Source organism: Siphateles boraxobius, unplaced genomic scaffold (assembly GCF_051911475.1).
Source record: "Siphateles boraxobius isolate OS27281-9 unplaced genomic scaffold, OSU_SipBor_1 118, whole genome shotgun sequence".
Taxonomy (NCBI): domain Eukaryota; kingdom Metazoa; phylum Chordata; class Actinopteri; order Cypriniformes; family Leuciscidae; genus Siphateles; species Siphateles boraxobius.
Window position 1 is genome coordinate 2,641,069 of NW_027508720.1, and position 22,290 is coordinate 2,663,358.

At 35.9% G+C, this 22,290-nt stretch overlaps 2 protein-coding genes across 2 annotated transcripts in view; one reads left to right on the forward strand and one right to left on the reverse strand.

The window, feature by feature from the left end:
* nmur1a (neuromedin U receptor 1a) overlaps window positions 1-12,652 on the forward strand; it is a 59,198-nt gene extending 46,546 nt beyond the window's left edge. The window contains exons 2-3 of the mRNA XM_077202469.1: window positions 6,100-7,004; window positions 10,220-12,652. Coding sequence (XP_077058584.1) covers window positions 6,100-7,004; window positions 10,220-10,572 — 1,258 coding nt within the window. The 3' untranslated portion in view covers window positions 10,573-12,652. The remainder of the gene's footprint in view (window positions 1-6,099; window positions 7,005-10,219) is intronic.
* A 2,917-nt stretch (window positions 12,653-15,569) lies between these two features.
* Window positions 15,570-21,356, reverse strand: dynlt2b (dynein light chain Tctex-type 2B). Its single transcript, XM_077202480.1, has 5 exons — window positions 21,208-21,356; window positions 20,895-21,028; window positions 17,891-17,960; window positions 16,356-16,419; window positions 15,570-16,264 (listed from the first exon to the last, which is right to left on the reverse strand). Exons 1-5 carry the CDS (start codon window positions 21,255-21,257, stop codon window positions 16,217-16,219), a joined length of 366 nt encoding a protein of 121 aa, XP_077058595.1. The 5' UTR covers window positions 21,258-21,356; the 3' UTR covers window positions 15,570-16,216.
* Window positions 21,357-22,290: the final 934 nt, after the last annotated feature.

Here is a 22,290-nt window from a genome sequence, read left to right on the forward strand (position 1 = left end):
TCTCCCTGCCTTGTTTGTTGTCATATTTACAGATTTGATTTCGTCAATCAGTTCAGGTGTGTGTTTCAGTGGTGTGGACAGGAGGGGGCCAGGGGGGATTGCAAAACAGCTGAAACATTCCTAAAAAATCTTATTTTATGTTACACAGAACAAAAGAAAGAAGGTAATACAGGTTTGAAATGACATGAGTTAAAGATTTTTTTGGGGGTTGAACTATCTCTTTAAGTACAAGCTTTTGTTTTATGGCGAAATCTATGGTGGCCGAGAGAGAAAACAACTAAAGAAAACACATGCAAATAGAAATACAACCGCAAATTAAGAAAACATCTACATCAGTTTTACAACACGAGTGTGCTCCAAATACTCACAACACAACCAAATACAGAAACAGGCCGCAAACAGAACAGAACACAACGGAAATGTTTCCAGAGGACCCCAATAAGTGACGAACCCGGCTGGGACGTGCATATATCTCAGCCTACATTTTTTTTTTTTTTTTTTGCAGAACATACAGAGAGGACATGTTTATGACATATACCTTTGTATAGCCTACAATATGTTCAATGTCATCAGAATACAAATGAGAAAAGAAGAGTAAGCAATGAGCTGAAAACTAAAAAAGACTGAGAAAAAGAACATGAGGGGAAGATTTTAATCTATACATCAGTTACACACATTTTGTCATGTTATGTCTATATAAGTTTCATAAGAAATGTTAGGCAATGCAAGGTCCAAAGATGAGACGGCAAGTTTTAAAGTTGAGGCACTCACACACAGATATATAATGCACATAAAAAAAAAGTATACAATGTATATTTATTTGCAACATTTACAGCAATAATAAGAAATGTCTGTTGTAAGAACAGCTATTCAGCTGATGGACACTGTGCTGCGTTGTCATGGGAACATCCCAGGTGAAAATCATGAGGAAATTACATTGGCTTTCGTGGCTCCCTTCATCAAGTGCGTTCCAAACGGCTAATGGCACACAAGTGCCCTGCTCACTCCAAAGTGCACACTTCAAGGGCTCTGCCCTTCCAAGGGAGTAGGGCATAGGGGTGCTCACGAGCTATAAGCACGTCCCAGCCGGGTTCGTCACTTATTATATGTAGTCTGTGCTATTTGCAGCATTTGGTTGTGTTGTGAACTTTTCCGGCGCGTTTCTGTATTTGGTTGTGTTGTGAGTATTTGGAGCACACATGTGTTTAAAAACTGATGAAGATGTTTTCTTAATTTGCGGGTGTTTTTCTCTTTGCATGTGTTTTCTTAATTTGCAGTGCCTTGAGCTCTCTTGGCCACCGTATGAATCAGATGATTGGAATAATTAGGAAAGATCAAATTTCCACCACATTTGTTTTTTTCTGAGTTTTCAAAATGCGATTGAAATTGATAACGTCACAGATAGACAAGAATGAATGAGACAATGGCATCAGCTCATTATCTTTTGAGAATCATTATCATCAGGGGAACCTGAGGTATGCTTCATTGTGAAGAGGGACCTCAATCTAATTAGCTAGCTAAATTCAGTTTAGTTATCCAGCTTAATTAAACATAGATCTGCTGATGGTACAATAGCATAAATTAAATTAGATTCTTAATCCCTCTTGCAAAATCACTATGTTTGATCATTAATGTATGTATGTGGACAGCATGAAGTGGGGAGAATGAAAGATGAAAAGAGACCAAACAAATTGCTCAATGCTTGCATAGGGTTAAACAAGACTTGTGATGACACACAGAATAGGGGTGAAGAGAGAGAGAGAGAGAGAGAGAGAGAGAGAGAGAGAGAGAGAGAGAGAGAGAGAGAGAGAGAGAGAGAGAGAGAGAGAGAGAGAGAGAGAGAGAGAGAGAGAGAGAGAGAGCATAACTGTGTTTTTCTGTATAACCAAGGAAACATTCCCATAATCTTTAAAACTATAGCGGTTGAATAGCAGCTATGGGCTTCTGATGAGAACCTTCTGAACCGTCAGTTTTAATTCAACCGTCAACTGGTGTTTTAACATACTGGCTCGTGCATTGCAAAAGGTAAGCTTTTTGTTAATATTTGTATATTATGTGTTTCTGAGTTTCTTTTCAAATACTTTTTTATTATTGTTGCTTTATATGTGTCTTGTCAGATACTGGAGGCATATTGGCTTGACAATTGATTTGAGTGGTTTCCTCTTAATTGCATGCTCTGGGCAATGTGTAAATTAGGTTTTAGGCTCAATGAAATCAGTTCTAAGTGGCACAAAGTAAAAGAAGAGCTTATTTTATTTATATTGTCTTTTAAAATGTCTGGCACACTTGTTGATGCCTCGGAATAATTATGCTGAAAAATACAAAGTTTATATTATTTTTATTAATAAATCTTAACATTAATATTAGAACATTAATAAATATTATTTTATGTGTATTTACTTCCATATACATCAGCCTGTTGCCAGGATTGAATTTATGATTTTGTGAATCTTCTGTGTAACGCATGCATGTCGTACAAAATAATTGTATTGATTGTGCATTTGTGGCATACTTAAAATTGTATACGTTTTATACGAAGTACACTTATTTTGATGTGTTGACTAACATACTAAAGCAAATATAAAATACTTGATTATAATTTTAACTGTAGTGTGTTGGTTAATATATATTTTAAGTGTATTTAATCACAACTGTGTCATTATAAATGTATAATTACATGTATATTTAAATATATGACAAAAGTTTCAATAGAAATTACATTAAAGTATATTTTAGTTTACTATAAATGTTTTTCAGTACATTTGGCAGTACACGTTAACCATATTTCAAAGACAATAGAAGTAACTATTAAATTACATCTAAAGATGGACTCATGTCCTACTTAAGTGGTTCAAAAAAGCACTATCAAGCTCAACTTGTTGCATTTAATCTAAGTTTAAAATATAATGCATTTGTGGTTAAGAGTGTGGAAACATTACATCATCAACTTTCTGTGAAATGTTATGCTTTCATCTTTGTATAACCATCAGATTGGCTTGAAAACTAATATAATCCTGCGAGCTGAATCAAAAGGTGTCTTATTCCTCCAACTCGCTGAAAACCATCCCTGCTCTTCTACTAATAGCATTGCTGCTCAACCATGTGGTCAGATCCTGCTGGGGAATCAGCAGTCCTGCACCTGCAGCGGTTCACTCTTTCCCATCCACTTACACCTATATCCATTGGGTCTTCACTGCCTTATAAGAGGTCACATTGGGATCAGTGTTCATGTCAGGGATCAGTGTTCAGTGTTCAGTGATCAGAGGTCACATTGGGACCAGCATCACACTGCTGGTCTTTCAAAATGGGGAAGCTGTAATAATGAATGAATAAACAAATGATCTAAAAAAAAGATGTCCTTCGGCCCAAATGGACCCGAAACATTTAAATATTTATTTTTTAAAAATCATAGCTTCATCGGAATGGTCTGAAATTTGGTGAGGGTTTTGGTACTTGGTATATGAACACCCAAAAAATTGGGGCCAGGTATTGAATAATCAAAGTGGTTGTAAAAAAAATTGTCACACTCAGGACCTTCGGGTCCAAATGGACCCGGCATAGGAAATGAATGGGAAATTGGCAAAAATGTGAAAATACCGAGTTTTTTTGTGCGTACAATCTCAAATCAGCCACGATCCAGAAAAAAAAGCACACAACAGTGAAGGGGTGAATCTATAAAACATCAAGAGTGCAAAACAGACACATCCACACACACACACACACACAAACACACTTTTATACGTAAACAAACTAAAAAAATCAGATTTCATATGTGTTTTGCATTTTTAAAATGCTCAGTTTGTCCACAAGATGGCATCCATCTCATTTCAAAAATTGCTTTCATGAGGTCTAGGCTTGACTCTAAAATGAAATACAGGTTTAAAAAAAAAAAATACATATATATATATATATATTTTTTTTTTAATTATTTTCTATTATTTTCAATGGGGGGAAAATTGGGGGAAAATGGGTCATATTTATTGCATAAATATTAATTATAAATCATAAAATTATCTCAAAACACCAAAAAAGAAAAGAAAAAATATTATAAAAAACAGATAAAAAAAATGATAATTTTCTTTTAATAAATATGAATCCCACCCCTCCGGCCCATTTGGACCCGAAGGTCCTGAGTGTGACTCTGAAACGAAGGACCCCAGAGGGTTAAACTCGACGGAGGAAATGTGGGAATTAGGTTAAACTGAAACAAGGAATGTGGTGCATAATTGTGTGAAATGTATGGTGAAAATTGGCTAGCAATTTCGCCAATCAAATACCAAGAAATAGGTTACAGCAGTTTGTCTTTCGACTACACTTGCAAAATCCGCAATGGGACTGAACCGAGCTCGAATATCTTCAGCGTCAGCGACTTTTTATAGTACAAAATCACTGTCAATCAAAAGGAGATGCAGTCTTTCGATAGACCCTCCAATCATCAAGCAGAAGCCCGGAGTCTAATCGCAGCATTTATCCAATGACCGTCTAGTTTATAAATTGTTCAAAGCAGCCCCACTGAAGCGAGCGTCACAGCGGACGCTCGGCTTCAACAGGGAAATACACTGTGACACTCCGGGAATGAATGAGAAGGAAATCGAGTCAGCCGATCTGCTATTTGTAGCTGATTCTGAACGAACTCGTCTTCGAGATAAACGTGTTCTAATGCATTTTTAGTCAATAAAATGTTAACACAATAGTGCTTATTTGACCATTCATTTTTTAACATTATAGGGGAAGCCGAGCTTCCCTTGCAGTCTTAAAGAAATCCCCACTGATTGGGATATAGCTTAATTTGCTTCCTTTTTTCCCTTCTTTTTTTTACTCCGCTTGATTTATTTTTGCCCCATTGCCCCTCACTGCTATAAAGTTTCAAAACATGGGTTATATATGACATATCTTTCAAAACTTCTAGAAATAGACCTACCATGAGCTTTGACAAACTCTTTTCAGTGTATTATGAATTTGGACGAATTCCGCGAACTAAAATGTATTGAATTGAAATGCTGCAACACACTAGACCTCGTTCTGCTTTGGTTTCATTTTTATTCTGTTCCCTGTGCCTCTTTTCCTGAGTTGTGTTGGCTAATTAGTTGGTTTATGATTGGATTATGTTCACCTGTTGTTAATTTATGTCTCCTTGTTACCTTTTTGTATTCATAGCCTAAGGGCACGTTTACACGACAACAATGTACTAGAAACGGAAAAGTTTTTCCTTTGCGATTTTCACATAATATTGGTTAAAATGATCCCTGTTCACACGGATCCACGAAAACTACTAAAAACTAAAAGCCAGTAGATGGCGAAGTCACTTTGTAAAGAAACACTACGCGTCTATAGACTGAACACGTAATACACATGCGCATAATGCCGCCGTTTTCACAAATTTGCATTTTTGTAGTTTACACGGAGACAATAACGGTATCGTTTTAAAAAGTTTGCTTTTTCAGGCATCTTTGTCTTGTAAATGAACAGTCAAAGCTCATAAAAAGTTATGTCGTGTAAACGGCCCCTTAGTTTCCTCTGTTCATTGTTCCACGGCGTTTCAGTTTATATGTTTGTTTAATATTTAATATAAAATATATTTATATAAGATACTCCTTATCGAAGTGTTCCTTTGGATTTATTCATTAAAGTCTGCAGTGTTTGTTACAAGACACACTTCATTACAAGACCGTATTCTATACCATATTCTGTTACATATATCTCCTCTTTTTTTTTCCTAAATAATTTAATTAATTATGGGCAAATTGCAGCCTTAAAAAAATGTCTCATTTGCTTGCTTGCATGAGATTCATACATTCACACAATCAGATTCACCTCAGGGCGTCAATTCGGCTTTAATAACATTGACCATTGCCGTATACAGCTTTCCTCATGTACTTAGTGTATGAATCAACTTACCATTATTTATATGAGAATAAGAAACTTAAGGTTTAATATAAAATCTCCCAGAGTCTCATATTATCTTTCCCTGTTTCCTTCTGCCTCACTCTCAACTGCCTAAAAAACTCTCAATCTGTCCCCATCAAAAGATCCTCTATCTGTCCACTTGCCAAGAAATGTGTTCCTTATCTGATGTCTCCAACCCCTTTCATTCACTAGGTTCAGAATGATTGCCCAACCCAACTGTTCTTCGACGGATTCCTCTGCTTCAAGATGCCTCCAAGATCTGCTGTGCAACACCAGTGTTGTGTTGAACTTCACTGACGTGGAGATGGAAGAGTTTTGCCTCGACCAAGACGAGTATCTGGAGAAATATCTGGGACCTAGACGTTCCCCGGTGTTCCTGCCTGTTTGCATCACCTACCTGCTCATCTTTTTGGTGGGAGCAGTGGGAAACATACTTACGTGCATTGTTATCGCTCGCAACAAGGTCATGAGGACTCCCACCAACTTTTACCTGTTCAGTCTGGCGGTGTCGGACTTGCTGGTGCTTCTCCTGGGAATGCCTTTGGAGCTCTATGAAATGTGGAGTAACTATCCGTTCCTTTTGGGCAAAGGTGGCTGCTACTTCAAGACCTTCCTCTTTGAGACTGTGTGTTTCGCCTCCATCCTCAATGTGACGGCGCTGAGCGTGGAGCGCTACATAGCCGTGGTCCATCCGCTCAGGGCTAAATATGTAGTGACACGCACTCACGCCAAGCGCGTGATCTTGACCGTGTGGAGCGTGTCTGTGTTGTGCGCCATTCCCAACACCAGCCTCCATGGCATCTTTACCCTCCCTCTTCCCAAAGGGAAAGGAGAAGGAGCCATGCTCACATCCGCCACATGCATGCTGGTCAAGCCACGCTGGATGTACAACCTGATCATCCAGATCACTACTGTGCTGTTTTTCCTCCTTCCCATGTTGACCATCAGTGTGCTGTATTTGCTCATCGGCATGCAGCTGAAGCGAGAGAAGATGTTGCAGGTCCTGGAGGCAAAAGCCAGTCTGGGACAAGACAGCTCCTCTAATGTGCGCAGTCAGCAGCAGAAGAGACGTCGCCAGCAGGTCACTAAAATGCTGTGTGAGTAGGCAAGCCGGCCAAAAATTACATTCTTATGGATGTAGCCATGGCTGTTTTGAATCATATTACACTTCAAACATATTCTTAACACATGTGAACTGCTCCAGTACTTAAAGTCGTTTTGAAACACATCTGGAGTTTTATCCACTGAATAGACTGCAGTTTCTGCATTCTAATAATATATAACACCCACTAATCATTGTTGACATATAACCATTTAAATAGTCAGCCTGGTTTCATTGTTAAAGGGATAGTTCACCCAAAAATGAAAATTCTGTCAGTATTTACTCGCCCTCATGTTGTTCAACCCCGCAAGACCTTGGTTCATCTTCAGAACACGAATTAAGATATTTTTGATTAAATCTGAGAGCTGGATCACTCCTCCATAGGCTTCTAAGGGATTGAAACTTGTTCCCCGAAAACTTATTAAAGACATCGTTAAAATAGTCCAAGTGACTACAGTGGCTCAATCTAAATAAAGAATAATAATACAGATACACAATATTAAATAATGAAATTATATTCAAAGATGAAATTTTAGTCTTCAGTAACGATATAGCATTTAAATTATATTTTGAGCAGCTAATCCCACTCCTAATTCTAAACCTACCCATTTCTGTAAAAATATGTAGTTATTAAGAAAAAACATAACAGGCAGACAAGTGGAATCACAATTTATTCATTGTTAAAAACAAAAAATTTGACAATATATTTGCTATATTTTAATCCTCGGTTCACGGACGCTGTAAACTTCTGAACTGAGGCAACTCTGTCACAGCATATTAATGAATGTCAAAATTAAATCTGTTGTATGAATTTCATTGAATTTTTTCTTTCTTTTTTTTTAACTTACAATCGCATTTCTCCACAAACGGTTATTTGCGACTAACGACTTAAGTGATAGAATACATCACATATATATGTTTAAATGGTTCAAAAAGGAAGAAAAAAAGTCAGAATTGTGAGACTTTTATTATTCCGTGGCAGAAACAAGATCCCATAATACTGGGGGTTAAATTCAAAGGAAAATAAACATAATGTTCAGAACTCAAAACGTCTTGTGCACAATATTAAAATATATTTTAAAAAAAATTAAAGTCTTCCGCAGCCATAAGATTACTTATGTTTAAGTCACATAGAGCTGGAAAAATTAAAACTGCTGGAAATGTACAGTAGGCAAGCAGTAACATTGCCTTTGAGATACAATTTGGTTTGTGTGTGTGTTTCCTTCAAGCACTCTTAGTCATATCTATTTTTTTCTGTTATTAACATTAAATTGGATGTCATCACTCTTCAAAGTGAGTGACAATTCATAGTTGTTTCCCCCTGATTTATCCATGTAATCAGTAACACATAAGTTCAAGTCAAAACAAACAGGCTGAAACGCTCACCAATATTTAACTTCTTTTGTTCTTATACACACTATGCAAGAATTGTACCTTAATATAACAGCTTCAAAGTCATTTCGGTGGTAAAGAAACTCATAGTAGGGTGAATCATCCTGGTAGTAAAGCTTGGGGGGGGGGGGGCGCCACTGGAAAAACCAATGCAATTTTGAGAGGAGCGAGAATCAACAACATGCTTTACGGCAAGGACGTCACACACATCAACAACAACATATGACGCACAAACTCATGAAGACACATGCACATTTCAGACGTGATACTCGACGATGGAAAAAGCAAAGAAAGCGCGGTCGGAGGAGACTAGGAAAAGGAAAAGAGAATCTGACCGGCTTTCATTGTTGAAGTTCATTCCTGCGATTATCATGAGAACAGTTGTCAATATCTCACATAATTATCAGGACATAAATAAGCCTACATGTTGTAAATAGTGTAAACGAGTGCTATTTGCAAACTATTGTGATAAATTGCAATTATCATGTCTAACGACATCATAACAGCCAATGTTATGAAATAATGTGACGTACATGTAACTTTATTGATGTCATCTGGTATTTTGTAATGTTTACCTAACACACACACAAAAAAAAAACACAAATGAAATTATATAGTAGGCCTAGACTATTTACTTATTTATTTAGCTGCAACCATGTAAAAACGTTATAAGCCATCAAACAAGGTACACTGTAAAAAATGATCGTGATTTTAACGGCAAAAGACTATTTTAGTTTTGTAAAAATGCTACAGTGCAAAACTGTTAATTGGTTAAGAGAAGTTTCCTTACTATATACGGTAAATAACTGTGATAGATCTAACGGTACATTTAATGTAATTTTACTGTAAAATACCGTTAAATTTACAGTTTTTGAAAGTGAAAAAGAACAACTCATTGTATAATTTACAGTGAAAAACCGTAAATTGACATTCCCACAATTCCCTGCGTGACACTTCACATTTTGTGTATTTTTATTGAAATAACTATGTTTCTTCTTAGTTTTCTTAGTTCTTTTCTAATCAGTTATGTTCATTAGGGTTTTATGTCACATTTAATGTTGTTAAATTAATGTTTATTGCATTTTTATAATTTCATGTGTGTTACCGTGATGGTGTTTAATGTTTGTGCGAATTAATCTGTGCAGCTTCTATATAATAGTATTAACCTTCTTGTGGAAGATTGCTTGTGATAAGCTTTGATTTATCACGTGACTCTCATCACTGCTGTGGTGATTGTTGGTTGTCAGTGTATTACAATGGTACAAAACAGATATTAATACTTCAATGGGTTGGTAAATTAACATTAAATCGGATTATGAAATACGGTTTATCACTGTAAATTTTACGTTAAGTCTGTAAAACCAATAACGTTGATACTGTATTTTTGACAGTAAAGTTCTGGTAACCACAGCTGCCGGTTTTATTCCGTAAAAACAACGGTATTTTTTTTTACAATGTAGGCTACTTTAACGTTATTACTATAAAGTAGGCAAACGCTTATTATTATCCTATTACCATCATCAGTAGTTCATCTTCGATAGCACAATATATACAATTATGCAGGAGCCTAATATCTGAGTGGTATTTACGACAGTAACGTTAAATACAAGTACTCCACAGTGACTCTAGGGGGCGCTGTTTGACAAAAACGGAATTCCTGCATAGTGTGCCTTTAATGTGTACATATAATTATAGGATTTTTTTTTTACAATTCTGAAATAGCCCATACAGTTGTCAGTTTTTACAATAACAATACATATAGAAAATTAATAGAAAAAAGATATTGATTTGAAATGTGACTCAGTATTTTCTCCTCAGTTGTACTAGTTGTCATGTTTGGCATCTGTTGGGCTCCATTCCACACCGATCGTCTCATGTGGAGTTTCATGGACCAGAAGAACAGTGAACACATGAAGATTTTCCAGGTCTATGAGTATGTCCATGTCATCTCCGGGGTCTTCTTCTATCTGAGCTCAGCCATTAATCCAATTCTCTACAACCTTATGTCCACCCGCTTCAGGGAGATGTTTAAAGAGGTGATGTGCCACCACAAATGGCATCCCGCCCCAAGGAAATACTCTCTGAGCATGACGAGGGTTACTGTGCGCAGCACCGTGAGTGAAGTCCCACCCTGCAACGGCACCATTACGACCGAAGGAGAAGATTTGTGATATGGATGAATGCCAGGAGAAGACGACCAACTTTTCCTGAGAAACAAACGTCAACTTGTGCATTTTGTACTATATTGTCAGTGCTAGTCAGTATTCAAATTTAAACACCAATGACTGTATATGTAGGTATACAAATGGTTAGGCAACACTGGGTAAAAATACGTGGTTTGGTGATTTTGTAACAAAAAATCTGTGATTCCCTCCCATATATTCACAGCCAGACTGGAACTCTTTCTTTGCTAGATTACCAGCACATTTTCCATTAAGTACATACCAAATTATGCAGATTGGCTTGTTTTTACCCTCTGGAAATTGTCTCATTATACCGCCGTTCAGGTCTCTTCACTGTCTGCCATAATCTAACTGACTAAAATTCAACTGCCTCACACGAGTGCATTCACAAACACAAGAATATTGAGTTTCGTCTGCAAGTCATTTATGATCCACAAAAAAAAAAGAGCCATGGCTTCCCTGATCTTCCCATTTCTACAGATATTTTGCACCAATTTCCCAGGAAGTGACCATTTTGTGCTCTTGAATACATGGGATGGAAACTATTTTGCTGGATGGAAACAGCTACAGTCACTGTGTTTGTTACAGAATTAATACGTGTTTTTGAACAAAGTGAATGGTTCAATGAATCACACATAAATACTTGCAGTTTTGTGGAAAGTTACTTTTAAAAGTAATGCATTACAATGTTGCATGACTCCCTAAAAAGGCAACTAATTGTGTTACTTAGTTATTTTTATGGAAACTAATGGAAACTCTTACTTTTGCTTTTACTTTTTCTCACCTGGGCCGGGCTGGGCTTGCTTGTCTGAATTATAATAACAAAAAAAAAAATAACAAAAAAAAGATGTTTCAGGCAAATGTAAAAGCCCTTTTTGCACCAAAAGTGAAATAACACAGGAGAATAGAGTGATAAAAAAAATGAAACACAAATGTGATGTGTATCTTAAATCATCAAGTCTAAAGTGGCGCAATGTTTATCATTTCGCAGAGGATTATTAGGCTAGCTTTATATTTTTGGCTTCTTTGTGCAAGCCGCAGACATAATTCATTCGGCATGTTTGCTGTGCAGTTGCATGACCTAAAATATGACATTTGACAGATACTAAGAACAATAAAAAAAATTGTACAGGCTAAAGAAAAAGGAGTAAGACAGAAAGCTAAATCATAAGGTAATGTGCATATACTGCAGCCCTGAACCATGCACACGTGATGTATGGAAAATACCCGTTCAAACCACAGATCATTTAGTTTGTTTTATGTATGCTATTGTGATATTAAAATTTATACATTTACAAATACGTTTATCTACTAAATAAAGAGATTCAAGACTAGGAACCTTGATGAAATTTAACATTCAGCTTTTGTCATGCACTGTGGAATTGATAATTAAAGCATTTGCCATTGATTTATCGTCATATCGTCAAAAGTGGCCCCTATTAAAATTCTTAAATCACATTCCTGGTCTTATAGTTGATGATTCATCAGTGCACATTATTGTGCACATGAATGTTCATGAGAAAATATTTTGTGATGAAATGTTTTTTTGTTTTTTTTTTATGTGCAATGTTGTGTGATATCTCCTACTAAAAGAATCTAACATGAATTGTATACAGATAATCTCTTCTTGTGACAAGCTTTGAAAATAAAAAGCGTTGGTCTTCAAACCACAGCATAATGTTTTCCTACAGTTTGCTGATATACAGTAAGACAAACACATTCACAGTATAATTAATGCTTTCAGCTTCCCTCTATAGGAAGATCCTTGGTAAAATGAGGATAAAGGGGAGATGGGTAATGGCACAGGTCACTCCAGGGAAAGTAAATGAAGTCTGTGAGGCCAATTACATGGGTCATTTCATCCCGGAAAATTTTATTTAGGAGATGCTAAAAGCCACAATAGCAATAGCCTGTCCTCCCACCTGAATAATAACTGTGCATCAGAAGGTTTATTCATAATTCATAATTCAGATTCTCTTCAATCATAGTGAGGCACACGGGGTCTGACCGGTAGTAATATCAAAGCCTCTGAGGAAATGTATTATTAAAAGTATATTGTTTCCAATCAGACGCAGTCGGTGACTCATTATTTATTGGGGAATGATTTATTGTGGGAGAAACAATTCACAGTTGATACATACAGCACACCATCTCAGCATGTTTTCTTAAAAAATAAAGCCAAATCAATAGGAAAGGTATTTTTGTTTTCCACACACTAATGAAAGGGTAACTATGGTAACCAGGATTTGTTGTCTGTCAGTTTTCCTCTCTTACCAACTGTATCATACTCAAGTCATTCACTGCATCCGAATATGCCTAATTTTATACTGTGTAATAGGCGAAGTATACAGTAAAATATACAGTATGTAAGCAGAGTAGTATGTTCTGAATTGACAGTATTCCTGGGTGATCTACTACTTCTGCAAGATTCTGATGTGTGCATCCGATGGACACTTTACAGCGATATACTATATGCAACATCAATTTTAACAGTCGCAAAGTAAGTTTCAAACCAAATGTAGTGCCTACCATACAGTCAGTGGCGGATTTAGCAAATTGGGAGCCCAAAGCGAAAGTACGTATGCCAAATATTGCCATGATGAATAATTGACTTTGTATGAGTGAGGGAGGTTGCAATTGGCATTGCACTTGAGATTGACATTTCAAACATTCTACAATCAAACATTTTTATAGGTTTATATTAGTTTATATATTTTATAATGTAATAATTTCACAGCTAATCTACAAATGAATGTAGAGACAACATAAAGACAGTATATTTTAAATACTTTGTTTAATGGCATCTTTTTATGAATGAAGGTCAGTAGACCTATGACTGATACTAATACAGCTATTGATGTCTGGAAAAAAATTATTTTTCCCCCTAATTTTAAACATTAATTATGGCCATCCAACATGACAGTGTAATTGAAAGCCGAAAAATTAACATTTATCAGGCTTCAAAAAATATATAACAACTTTTTATTTCCGCAAACTTCAAACAATCATCAAATAAACCCCTAATAAATGTCATATTTACTTTTACCCTTTCTGTAGGATGTAACGTTATAACTTACACGTTATCCTCACCTTGCATCACTTCACATAACAGCTGCTGCTGTAGCGGCATGTATCCCTAACAGAAGGCGTAAAAAAGTTTGTCATTTTTGGCAGCGTTGCCAAATACATATCGGTTTCTTTTTTCTTTTATTTGAGCCGCTTGGGTAACTTCGTTTCATTTTCGCGTTTAGACTCGTCTCGCTTCGTTGTGTACTTCCCAGTCCTCCTGTCATTGTGTTTATCTTTCGCCGTTTCGCGCATCGGCCTGCACCGTTACGGACTAGTCCATTCCATTGATAAAGTAAGGGGTGTTATGTGTAGGGACAGATAACCTTGAACTGGACATTTTAAATACTACTCTAACATTTCAACGTATTTCTTAAGAATATTAATAACATGTACAATGCTTTTGAAGTGTTCACGATAATAAGAGGCTTTTTCAATTTTTTTCTTTTCTATTTTTCTTTTATTTTTTAGGTTGGTTGGGGGGCCCCCTACTACGAGGTTTTACCTTTATTTGTCATCACATCAGTTAACAATGTTTTTTTTTTGTTTGGTCTGTTCTGTTTTATTTTTCTGTTTCCTTTGTTATGTTTTGCTTTGTTTTGTTCTGTTGTTTTGTTCTTTTATGTTTTGCTTTGTATTGCTGTGTTCTGTTTTGTTTTGTATTCATTTGTTCTGTTCTGTTATGTTTCACTTTGTTTTGTTTTGTTGTTATGTTCTTTTTTGTTTTGTCTGTTTCGTTTTTCTGTTTTCGTTTGTTCCGTTATATTTTGCTTTGTTTTGTTATTTATTCTGATTTTATGTTATGCTTTGTTTTGTTCTGTTTCAATTTTCTCTTTTCGTTTGTTCTGTTGTGTTTTGCTTTGTATTTTACCCCAAGTGATTTTTACTGACGACATGGCTTTGATAATTAATGATTTATTGTCAATATTTTTAAATTGATAATCAATAATTAATTATACATATTTAACATTACTGTCAATTATATGTATATTAGTATACAATAAATTAATTAATTAATTAATGTTATCACATAAAATTTTCAATATTCCTAACTCCTTGTCAATAATAACTATGAATTTATTAACTATTAAAAATTTTCCAATATGTAAAATAATTAAGAATCCTTCCATGAGAAACCATCGTGTTTAAAAATATAAGGCTTCCTCAAACATCCACTGGCAGGAATGCTGGCCTTTTTTAGTATGTTTCCGATATCTGACCTCTTAAATACATCTGCAATCTGAGTGTCCCCTCTTAGTGTTTGTAGTGTGTTTGTAAGAGTATGATCTGTTTGTAACTGTGTTTGTTATTTTCACACCCGTGGGCTTTCTCTGCTAGTCCATCACTGTCAGTCCAACAATCACACTGACTGATTTCCAACCACACACACACAGCGGCAAAACAAAAGACCAATGCGCAATAGGCAGGGAAAAGCACACCAGTCTCTCATCACACAATTATATCTCATCAGCATGAGGCTGAAATATAGAACTGACATCCCAATTTTTAGAGAACGCTCAGGAAAGGAGGCCTCTTTCAAATTTCCCAAATGGGTTTCCTGAAAAACGTAGGCTATGATATATTTTTTTGACACGCATAACCTCAAAATAAAACAGTAAGGCCGTGTGTCCACTAAAGCGTGTTTTTTTTCAAGCGGCTGGCGTATTTTTCCAATTGTTTTCAATGGGAGCACCCAGAGTTTTTTACTGGTCGCCAAGAGTTGAAGAATGTTCAACTTTTGGGTAAAACGCTGCGCTCATCACTGTCACTTTTTACCCAGCCGTCCAATCACAGTGGATGAGGGGCGGGACAAATATCACACCGACCAACCGCCACATTCTGCTTGTTCAACGTCAACAGAGGACAACAAGCACAATAACGGAACAAAATAATTTAAAACAAGAGCCAGAGAAAATACGTTACATTGTATCGACAGTTTAATATAGAATCAACACAGAAACAAAATATGTGTGAAATGAGATACTAGTAGCACTTTCACATCTCAACTGTAAAAAACGCTGCGCTGCCAAAACGCTCTCAAGCGCCCACAGCTAGGCATTTTCAGCAGAGCGCCTAGCGTTTTCAGCTGGCTAAAAACACTTTGGTGGACATCCTAGCAGGGTCAGAGGTCGTTTAGGAATCCTTTCCACAAAGCAATCTCTAGCTAAGAGAGTTGAGCATATGAAATAATTTTTTTTAATGTAATTCCCCATTTCCAGCATGAAACTGGATCATCTGACTCTTGTGACGCTCATCTGTCACATTTAACCAATTTATAACGCTATTTTTCATTAAGGATGCATTCAGGAATGGAGTTATGTGTCTTTAATCCAGAAGAAACAGACTGCATTGCATGTCAAAATATATTGCTGTAATATTTTCTAAAATGATAATAATATTAACATTTTCGCCATTCACACAGTGATATCATACAGAGAGGTATTCTGACCAACAAACATGAATACGATTGACATTAAAAACTGAATGTGATGATTTAAATAAATAAATATCACAAAAATAATCCCTCTACAAAATATTTGGTCCGTGCTGACCATCTTCTGTGTCTTCAGTAATGATACACACCAAATGCAGCGGCCACACAGAACAAGCTGTCCTATTAGAAAAAGAAAGATAAAGTAAGAGATAAAAATCAACATTTCAAAGTCATTTTAATGCAAAGTCAGTAAAAGTAATTCCTCACTTACGTTCATATATATATCTTGAGCACAGCTGTCAGTGTCTGCATCCCAGAAGCAGCGTGCAGCCATCCTATCATAACATATTTAGTGAAAAGATTGTCCTTATGCTACAAACACTTGAATTGTATGTAAAAAAAATACAAGAATTCTATATACTATAATAATAATTATTTCTGAATATGTGGATGATCTTTAAAGTACAGTATGTAAACATCTGGGATAAGGCCTTATTAGTGTTCATTTCGTCAGACGAGACGAGACTAAATATGTTCGTCAACGGTCTTTTATTCCATGACTAAGACGAGACGATGACGAGACTGCACCAATGTCCAAAAACGCTGACTAAGACTAAATTAACATGCATTATTGTTGACGAACACGCGACGAGCGCCGACAACATGCTAGGTAGAAGGAGAGGCTCGATATTTTGTCGCATTTTACATACATTGATATTGACATAAAGTCAGAATGTGTCATTATAACTGACGGGAAGAACTGCGGACAAAAAATATCAGGGAAAAACATCTACGCTGTAAATCAACCAGTTACCTAGCAGACATATTAATTGTTAAGCCTTGTTAAATCTCATTCGTATGTTATTTCTCAAGAGCAACCTAGAATGTAAATAGGTTGTATTGCAGGCCTACAGTACAGTAGGCCTGTTCTTTTCAGTTTTTCTGGGTATACTTGTTTTATTTCTGCTCTGAACAGAAAAATGAGACACAAACAGTTTTAAAAACCTGTGCAACTTGTCAGTCTGAGTCTGTTGGGCCAGCTTTTTTATTGTGTTAGTTCAAAATAAAATACTCTTCAGAACAAGTTCATCATTTGTGAATGTGTCTCTTAAATCAGAAAACCAGACACGTTTAACACGTTAGTAGCATTCAATAAGTGCATTTTGTCGGGTAATTATAACTTTTAACCAATATTTGAGATGTGTGAAACACTATTTGACTGAAAAGGTTATCAGAAATAATTTGTTATTTAAGAAAAGACTAAAATGTTTTGACTAAAACTTGACTAAGATATATTGAGTTTGCTTTTGACTAAAACTAGACTAAAATGACGAGACTTTTAGTCGACTAAAACTTGACTAACAAAAAAAGATATGTGAATGACTAAATATGACTAAAACTGACAAGGACACTTGGCACAAGACTAAGACTAAATTAAAAAACAGGTGACAATATTAACTCTAGGCCTTATTGAAAAGTTCTTGACAAGTTAGATATGCAAATACATTCAACACTGGGTTTCAGATAACCTGCGATATTGTTTTCATAACATGAGACCACAATGACTCAGATTATCCCTTACTCGATGTGGGTGTCCTAGAAATTTACCCAATATACCCAGTAGAAACCTCATCTAAGTGGCAATAACCCAAAGGTCACAGCTAAACATCTGAGGACATGTCTCGCACGCGATAATGTCTGTGATTGTGGGTCTATACCGTATGAAGAACGCAGAACGAGTGCTGGGGTTTGCTAAAGACCATCCTGTTTTCACAATTCATTCATCTTTCTAAGTATTACACTTACTTGACTCCCTCTCCACGCTGCTCTCCAACAACCACCTGCACAATGAGCTTGTATCTGTCAAAGCCCACATCTGAAAAGAGCACAAATATCATCACTCTATGCTCATAATATACTCTATACTTAAAGTATCAAACAAGTTAAACGTTTCTAGCCAAAATCATAGGCCTACTTTAGCGAAAGTTTAAAACATAAGAAACAAGGTTTCCTCGTTCAATTTTATTTCTGTATTTAAATATAATAGGCTTTGTAAATTGACTGATGGAATCCTGAGGCAGTGGATATTTAGTAACTAAATGTATGAAACTTTGGATGATTTATAATAGTCCTTTAGGACTGCTGCATCATTTTTAAAAATGAACGCACGGACAAAAGAGTCACAGTGTCTATGAGCTGCATATACATGCAGGATTGAAAATGTGGCTCGCTAAGAAAAACAATATCTAATGTCATGCGCATTATTTGCACGGGGGTTACGGGGGTCATGACCCCCTCAAAAATCAGATCCAGCTAATATATCCCCCCCCCCCCCACCCACCCACCACACCGATTACTTGGTATTACCCAACCTGCTTTCTCTACCAAGTGTGTTCACTATTTTGCGCAGTCGCTGGGATGAATGGTTGGAGAAAGCTGACGGTGCATGCTAACGGATGGAAAGATGAAAAGGACACTGAAACGATTTTTCATTGTTGGTCGACACCAGCCAACAAGAGGAAAAATCCTGATCAAACGGAGGTACCACATTGCTAAGTTAGCTGTCAAGTTAGCTCAGCGTTTCTCAAAGTGTGGAGGCGCGGGCGCGACCCACCGGTGGGGAATAGAGACATGACAAGTGGGGCGCGACAAACAGGTTTTGTGCCCATCTTTTTAATCCCTTTATTTATTGACCATACACTGAAAACAAAACAAAGACACATTTAAATGTAAGCCTTACTTAACCTTTTCACACGTAACTTTAAAAGTCATTCATTGCTTGTCACACCGCAGCCACAATAGCTGAATGACTGATGATCTGCTTTTATTTCCTGTTTCATTCAAAATTTCACAAATTTGTTAGCTATAGCAGGATATATCTGATATTCCGATTGTCAAATATGTGCAAGTGGATGTGTTTTGTTGTTCAAACACCTTTATAACGATCGCGTTAGTTGAGCTGTTTGCGCAACGTATTTTAGGTATCTTATTAAAATACCTAAAAAAAAAAAACACGTACATTATTAGGAATTTACCACCTCCGGCTCAATTTGAGATTATTATTATTATTTTGATTTAATTTTTTGTTCTTTTTGCATGGAGTTTGCAAAGTGACAAAATGAATCAAAGCACAACTAACATTAGTCCACACTTGTATTTTCTAAGTTTCTGAATTTGATGTTATCAGAGGCTAAATGCAAACATATTTTTTTTTATCTACTTTTGAGTCTTATTTCATGCAAAGTGATAATATAATTGCACTTTCATTTTCTCTATTTGAAAGTTTTTAATGCTGTTATTTGATGTTAAGTTTTTAAAATGTGATGGTGCCAATACAGTGATGCAATTGATTCATCTTTAAGTTCTCATGGTTTTTTTTTTTTTCATAAGATATTGAACACACACAAAAAATCAATTAAGTGTAAGCTGCCACTGCTGGCTAGTGTTTAAACACATAATTTAACTACTGTGTCATTATGGCATAAATAGTCAAGTGAACAGCTGCATTTACGTTAAGTAGCCTAAATCAGTAAAAGTATCACAATGTATTTCTAATACAGGAACGGCAAATTAGCATGTTACCTTTTACACAAGAAAAATATTCAATAAATAAATGAATTAATAAATATGCCGCAAGTTTAACCCCCCCAATGGTAGACCCAAAGTTACACCCTTGTCTAATGTTAATATTTATCATGGCTTTTCTTGAAAAAAAAAAAAATGAAGGTGTGTGTGTGTGTGGTTTGTAGATGTCACACTAATTGAATCTTTCTGATTGGATGGTTGTCGAAGAAAAAGCAACACTGCAGGACTATACCTCGAATCTTCTGCAACTGCCAGAATTTCATCAGAGGTCAAATCTGATGGCAATGGCCATTAATCGGCTGTCGGCGAACATGTTAAACTAGCAATGAGACTACAGATTTTAAACTATAGGATCAGATGAATCTTTTAGGCTAATTGGGGTTAAAATGTACAGTGTGAACCTGGCTTTAATCAGAGTAGATGCTATATTTCATTTGTCACAAATGAAAACAAGGCTATTTTTCAGGATAGAAGCACTGTTCGTGCGCTGTAATGCTTTTAATGTTGCTGTCATAAAGCTAACTCAATATTGACATATTTTTTATTTAAACAAAAAAACAACAAATTCTGGTGCCAATAAAACTCTGGAAAACAGGTATGCCTATTGTGAAAATTGAAAAAGTGCAATTAATCTTTTAAACAAAATCCAGCTAACAGGGAACAGTCTCAAGAAGTTTGGCTGACATTTTGGCAAAGTTATGAACTAACATTTCATTAACGTTAGTAGAATGTTTGTTCGGAGCGATCTGGTATTTAATAATGTTCACAAAACGTTAGCACAGAAACATTATTTATATCGTTAATTAAAAACGTTTAGGTTTAACGGGTTTTATTTTTTTTTAATGTTGCTATTTGTTTCTGAATGATCAGAGAACATTTTAACGTTCCCCAAATGTTTGCAAAATTATCAAATTGATTTTGAACTATTTTGAACGTTCAGTATGCAGATATCTAACTTAATTGCAACGTTAGCGAAACGTTCATAGAACATATTTGTGTTAACTGGGAAGTGGGCATATACAGATTCATTTAATTCGCGAAAAAAATATGACGTCAACCCGTTTTTAAACACAATAAACGATCTTTTCCCCCTTTTATAAAACGATTTCGTACCTGATTTTCGCCCTAAATATTACTCAAGCACTGCAATGAATTAAGTTAAAGGTACTCTAGTATTAAATCCCTGTCAGCAAGAAACTAGAAGACTAGTATCGGAGCTTCTTACCTTTCAGCTTGTTTTTAATAGAGTCTGCTAAAGATCTTGATAATGTGGGAACCTCGTCTGGATTATACTGCACTCCATACAGCTGTTCCCTGAGGATTTCTCTGATGCACTCTTTTGCCACCCCTGCCTTGAACCTACGACAGGAAAAACGAACGAAAAATGTATTTGGATAAAGTTTAGAAAGTTAATACTCCATAAATGCATTTTAGCACTGTGCGTGTCCTGTTATAATTAATGTTAAGCTTAGCTAGCTGCCATTTTAACCGGCTAAGTATGGTTTTAAGCGTTGAAAAGGAACAGCAGTTCATCTTACTTGTCTTTATAATTCGGTCTAATGAGATACGTGTTGGCTCCGGCATCCATGAATGAAAAACTTCGAGCTACACCGTGTACATACGTTTGGTGTGCAACCGTACTTTCGCTTTACTGCTTTACCTTCGTTGTCATAACGACTCGGTTTCATCCGGGGAACGGTCTAACGTCATGACGTCACTGGTGCGTTCGCTCTAAACCTAAACAGTCATGGATGGAAACGTGCTCAGCGTTTTCACGGAGGCATACATTCGCGTTGTCTTAAGTACGATTTCTGGGAAAACAAAACTATCCTAAATGAATTCATATTGCGCGTGTAAAACATAATACATTAATTAAACACAATAAAAACCATACATTAGCTTATAGAAAGGGTCACAATTTGGATGCCACCATCAAATATTCATCCGACCTCCAGCGAGGGACCCTCATCCTGAATTTTAAAAGGCAGCTATATATATTAATGTAAAAATATATAAAGAAAAAATGTATAAAATAACATTTGGAAAATAATATTTTGTTCGTATTAGGGTATTTATGTATGTATTTATTTTAATCAAATGTATTTCTTTAGCTCATGTGGTATATTACTTATTTATTTAAACCAAATTGTCTTTGAGCAGCGGAAACCTTGCATATCCAAAACGCTTAATCCAAAAATTAACATAAAAAACATTATAAAAAATGAACATGTAAAAAAATGTATAAATTCATTCAGTCTATAAGCTAAGTCTATGAGTTTTCTGGAAGTTTATGCATGAATACAGTAGATATACACACACACACACACACACACACACACACACACACACACACACACACACACACACACACACACACACACACACACACACTTCCTCTGTGGGATAGTGAAACTCAGGGTGGTCTCTCGGTGGTCTTGTGGTGAGATGTGTGAACACATGAGAGATACAATGATTTGACAAAACTGTAGGATCCAAAATCACATCACAAATATGTAACCGACAACATTTAAAAATGCACTTATTGTTAATAACAATTTTTTTTAGATTTTTTTTAATTGCCTCATGCTATTGGTTCATAGAGAATTGAAAGTGAACAAAAG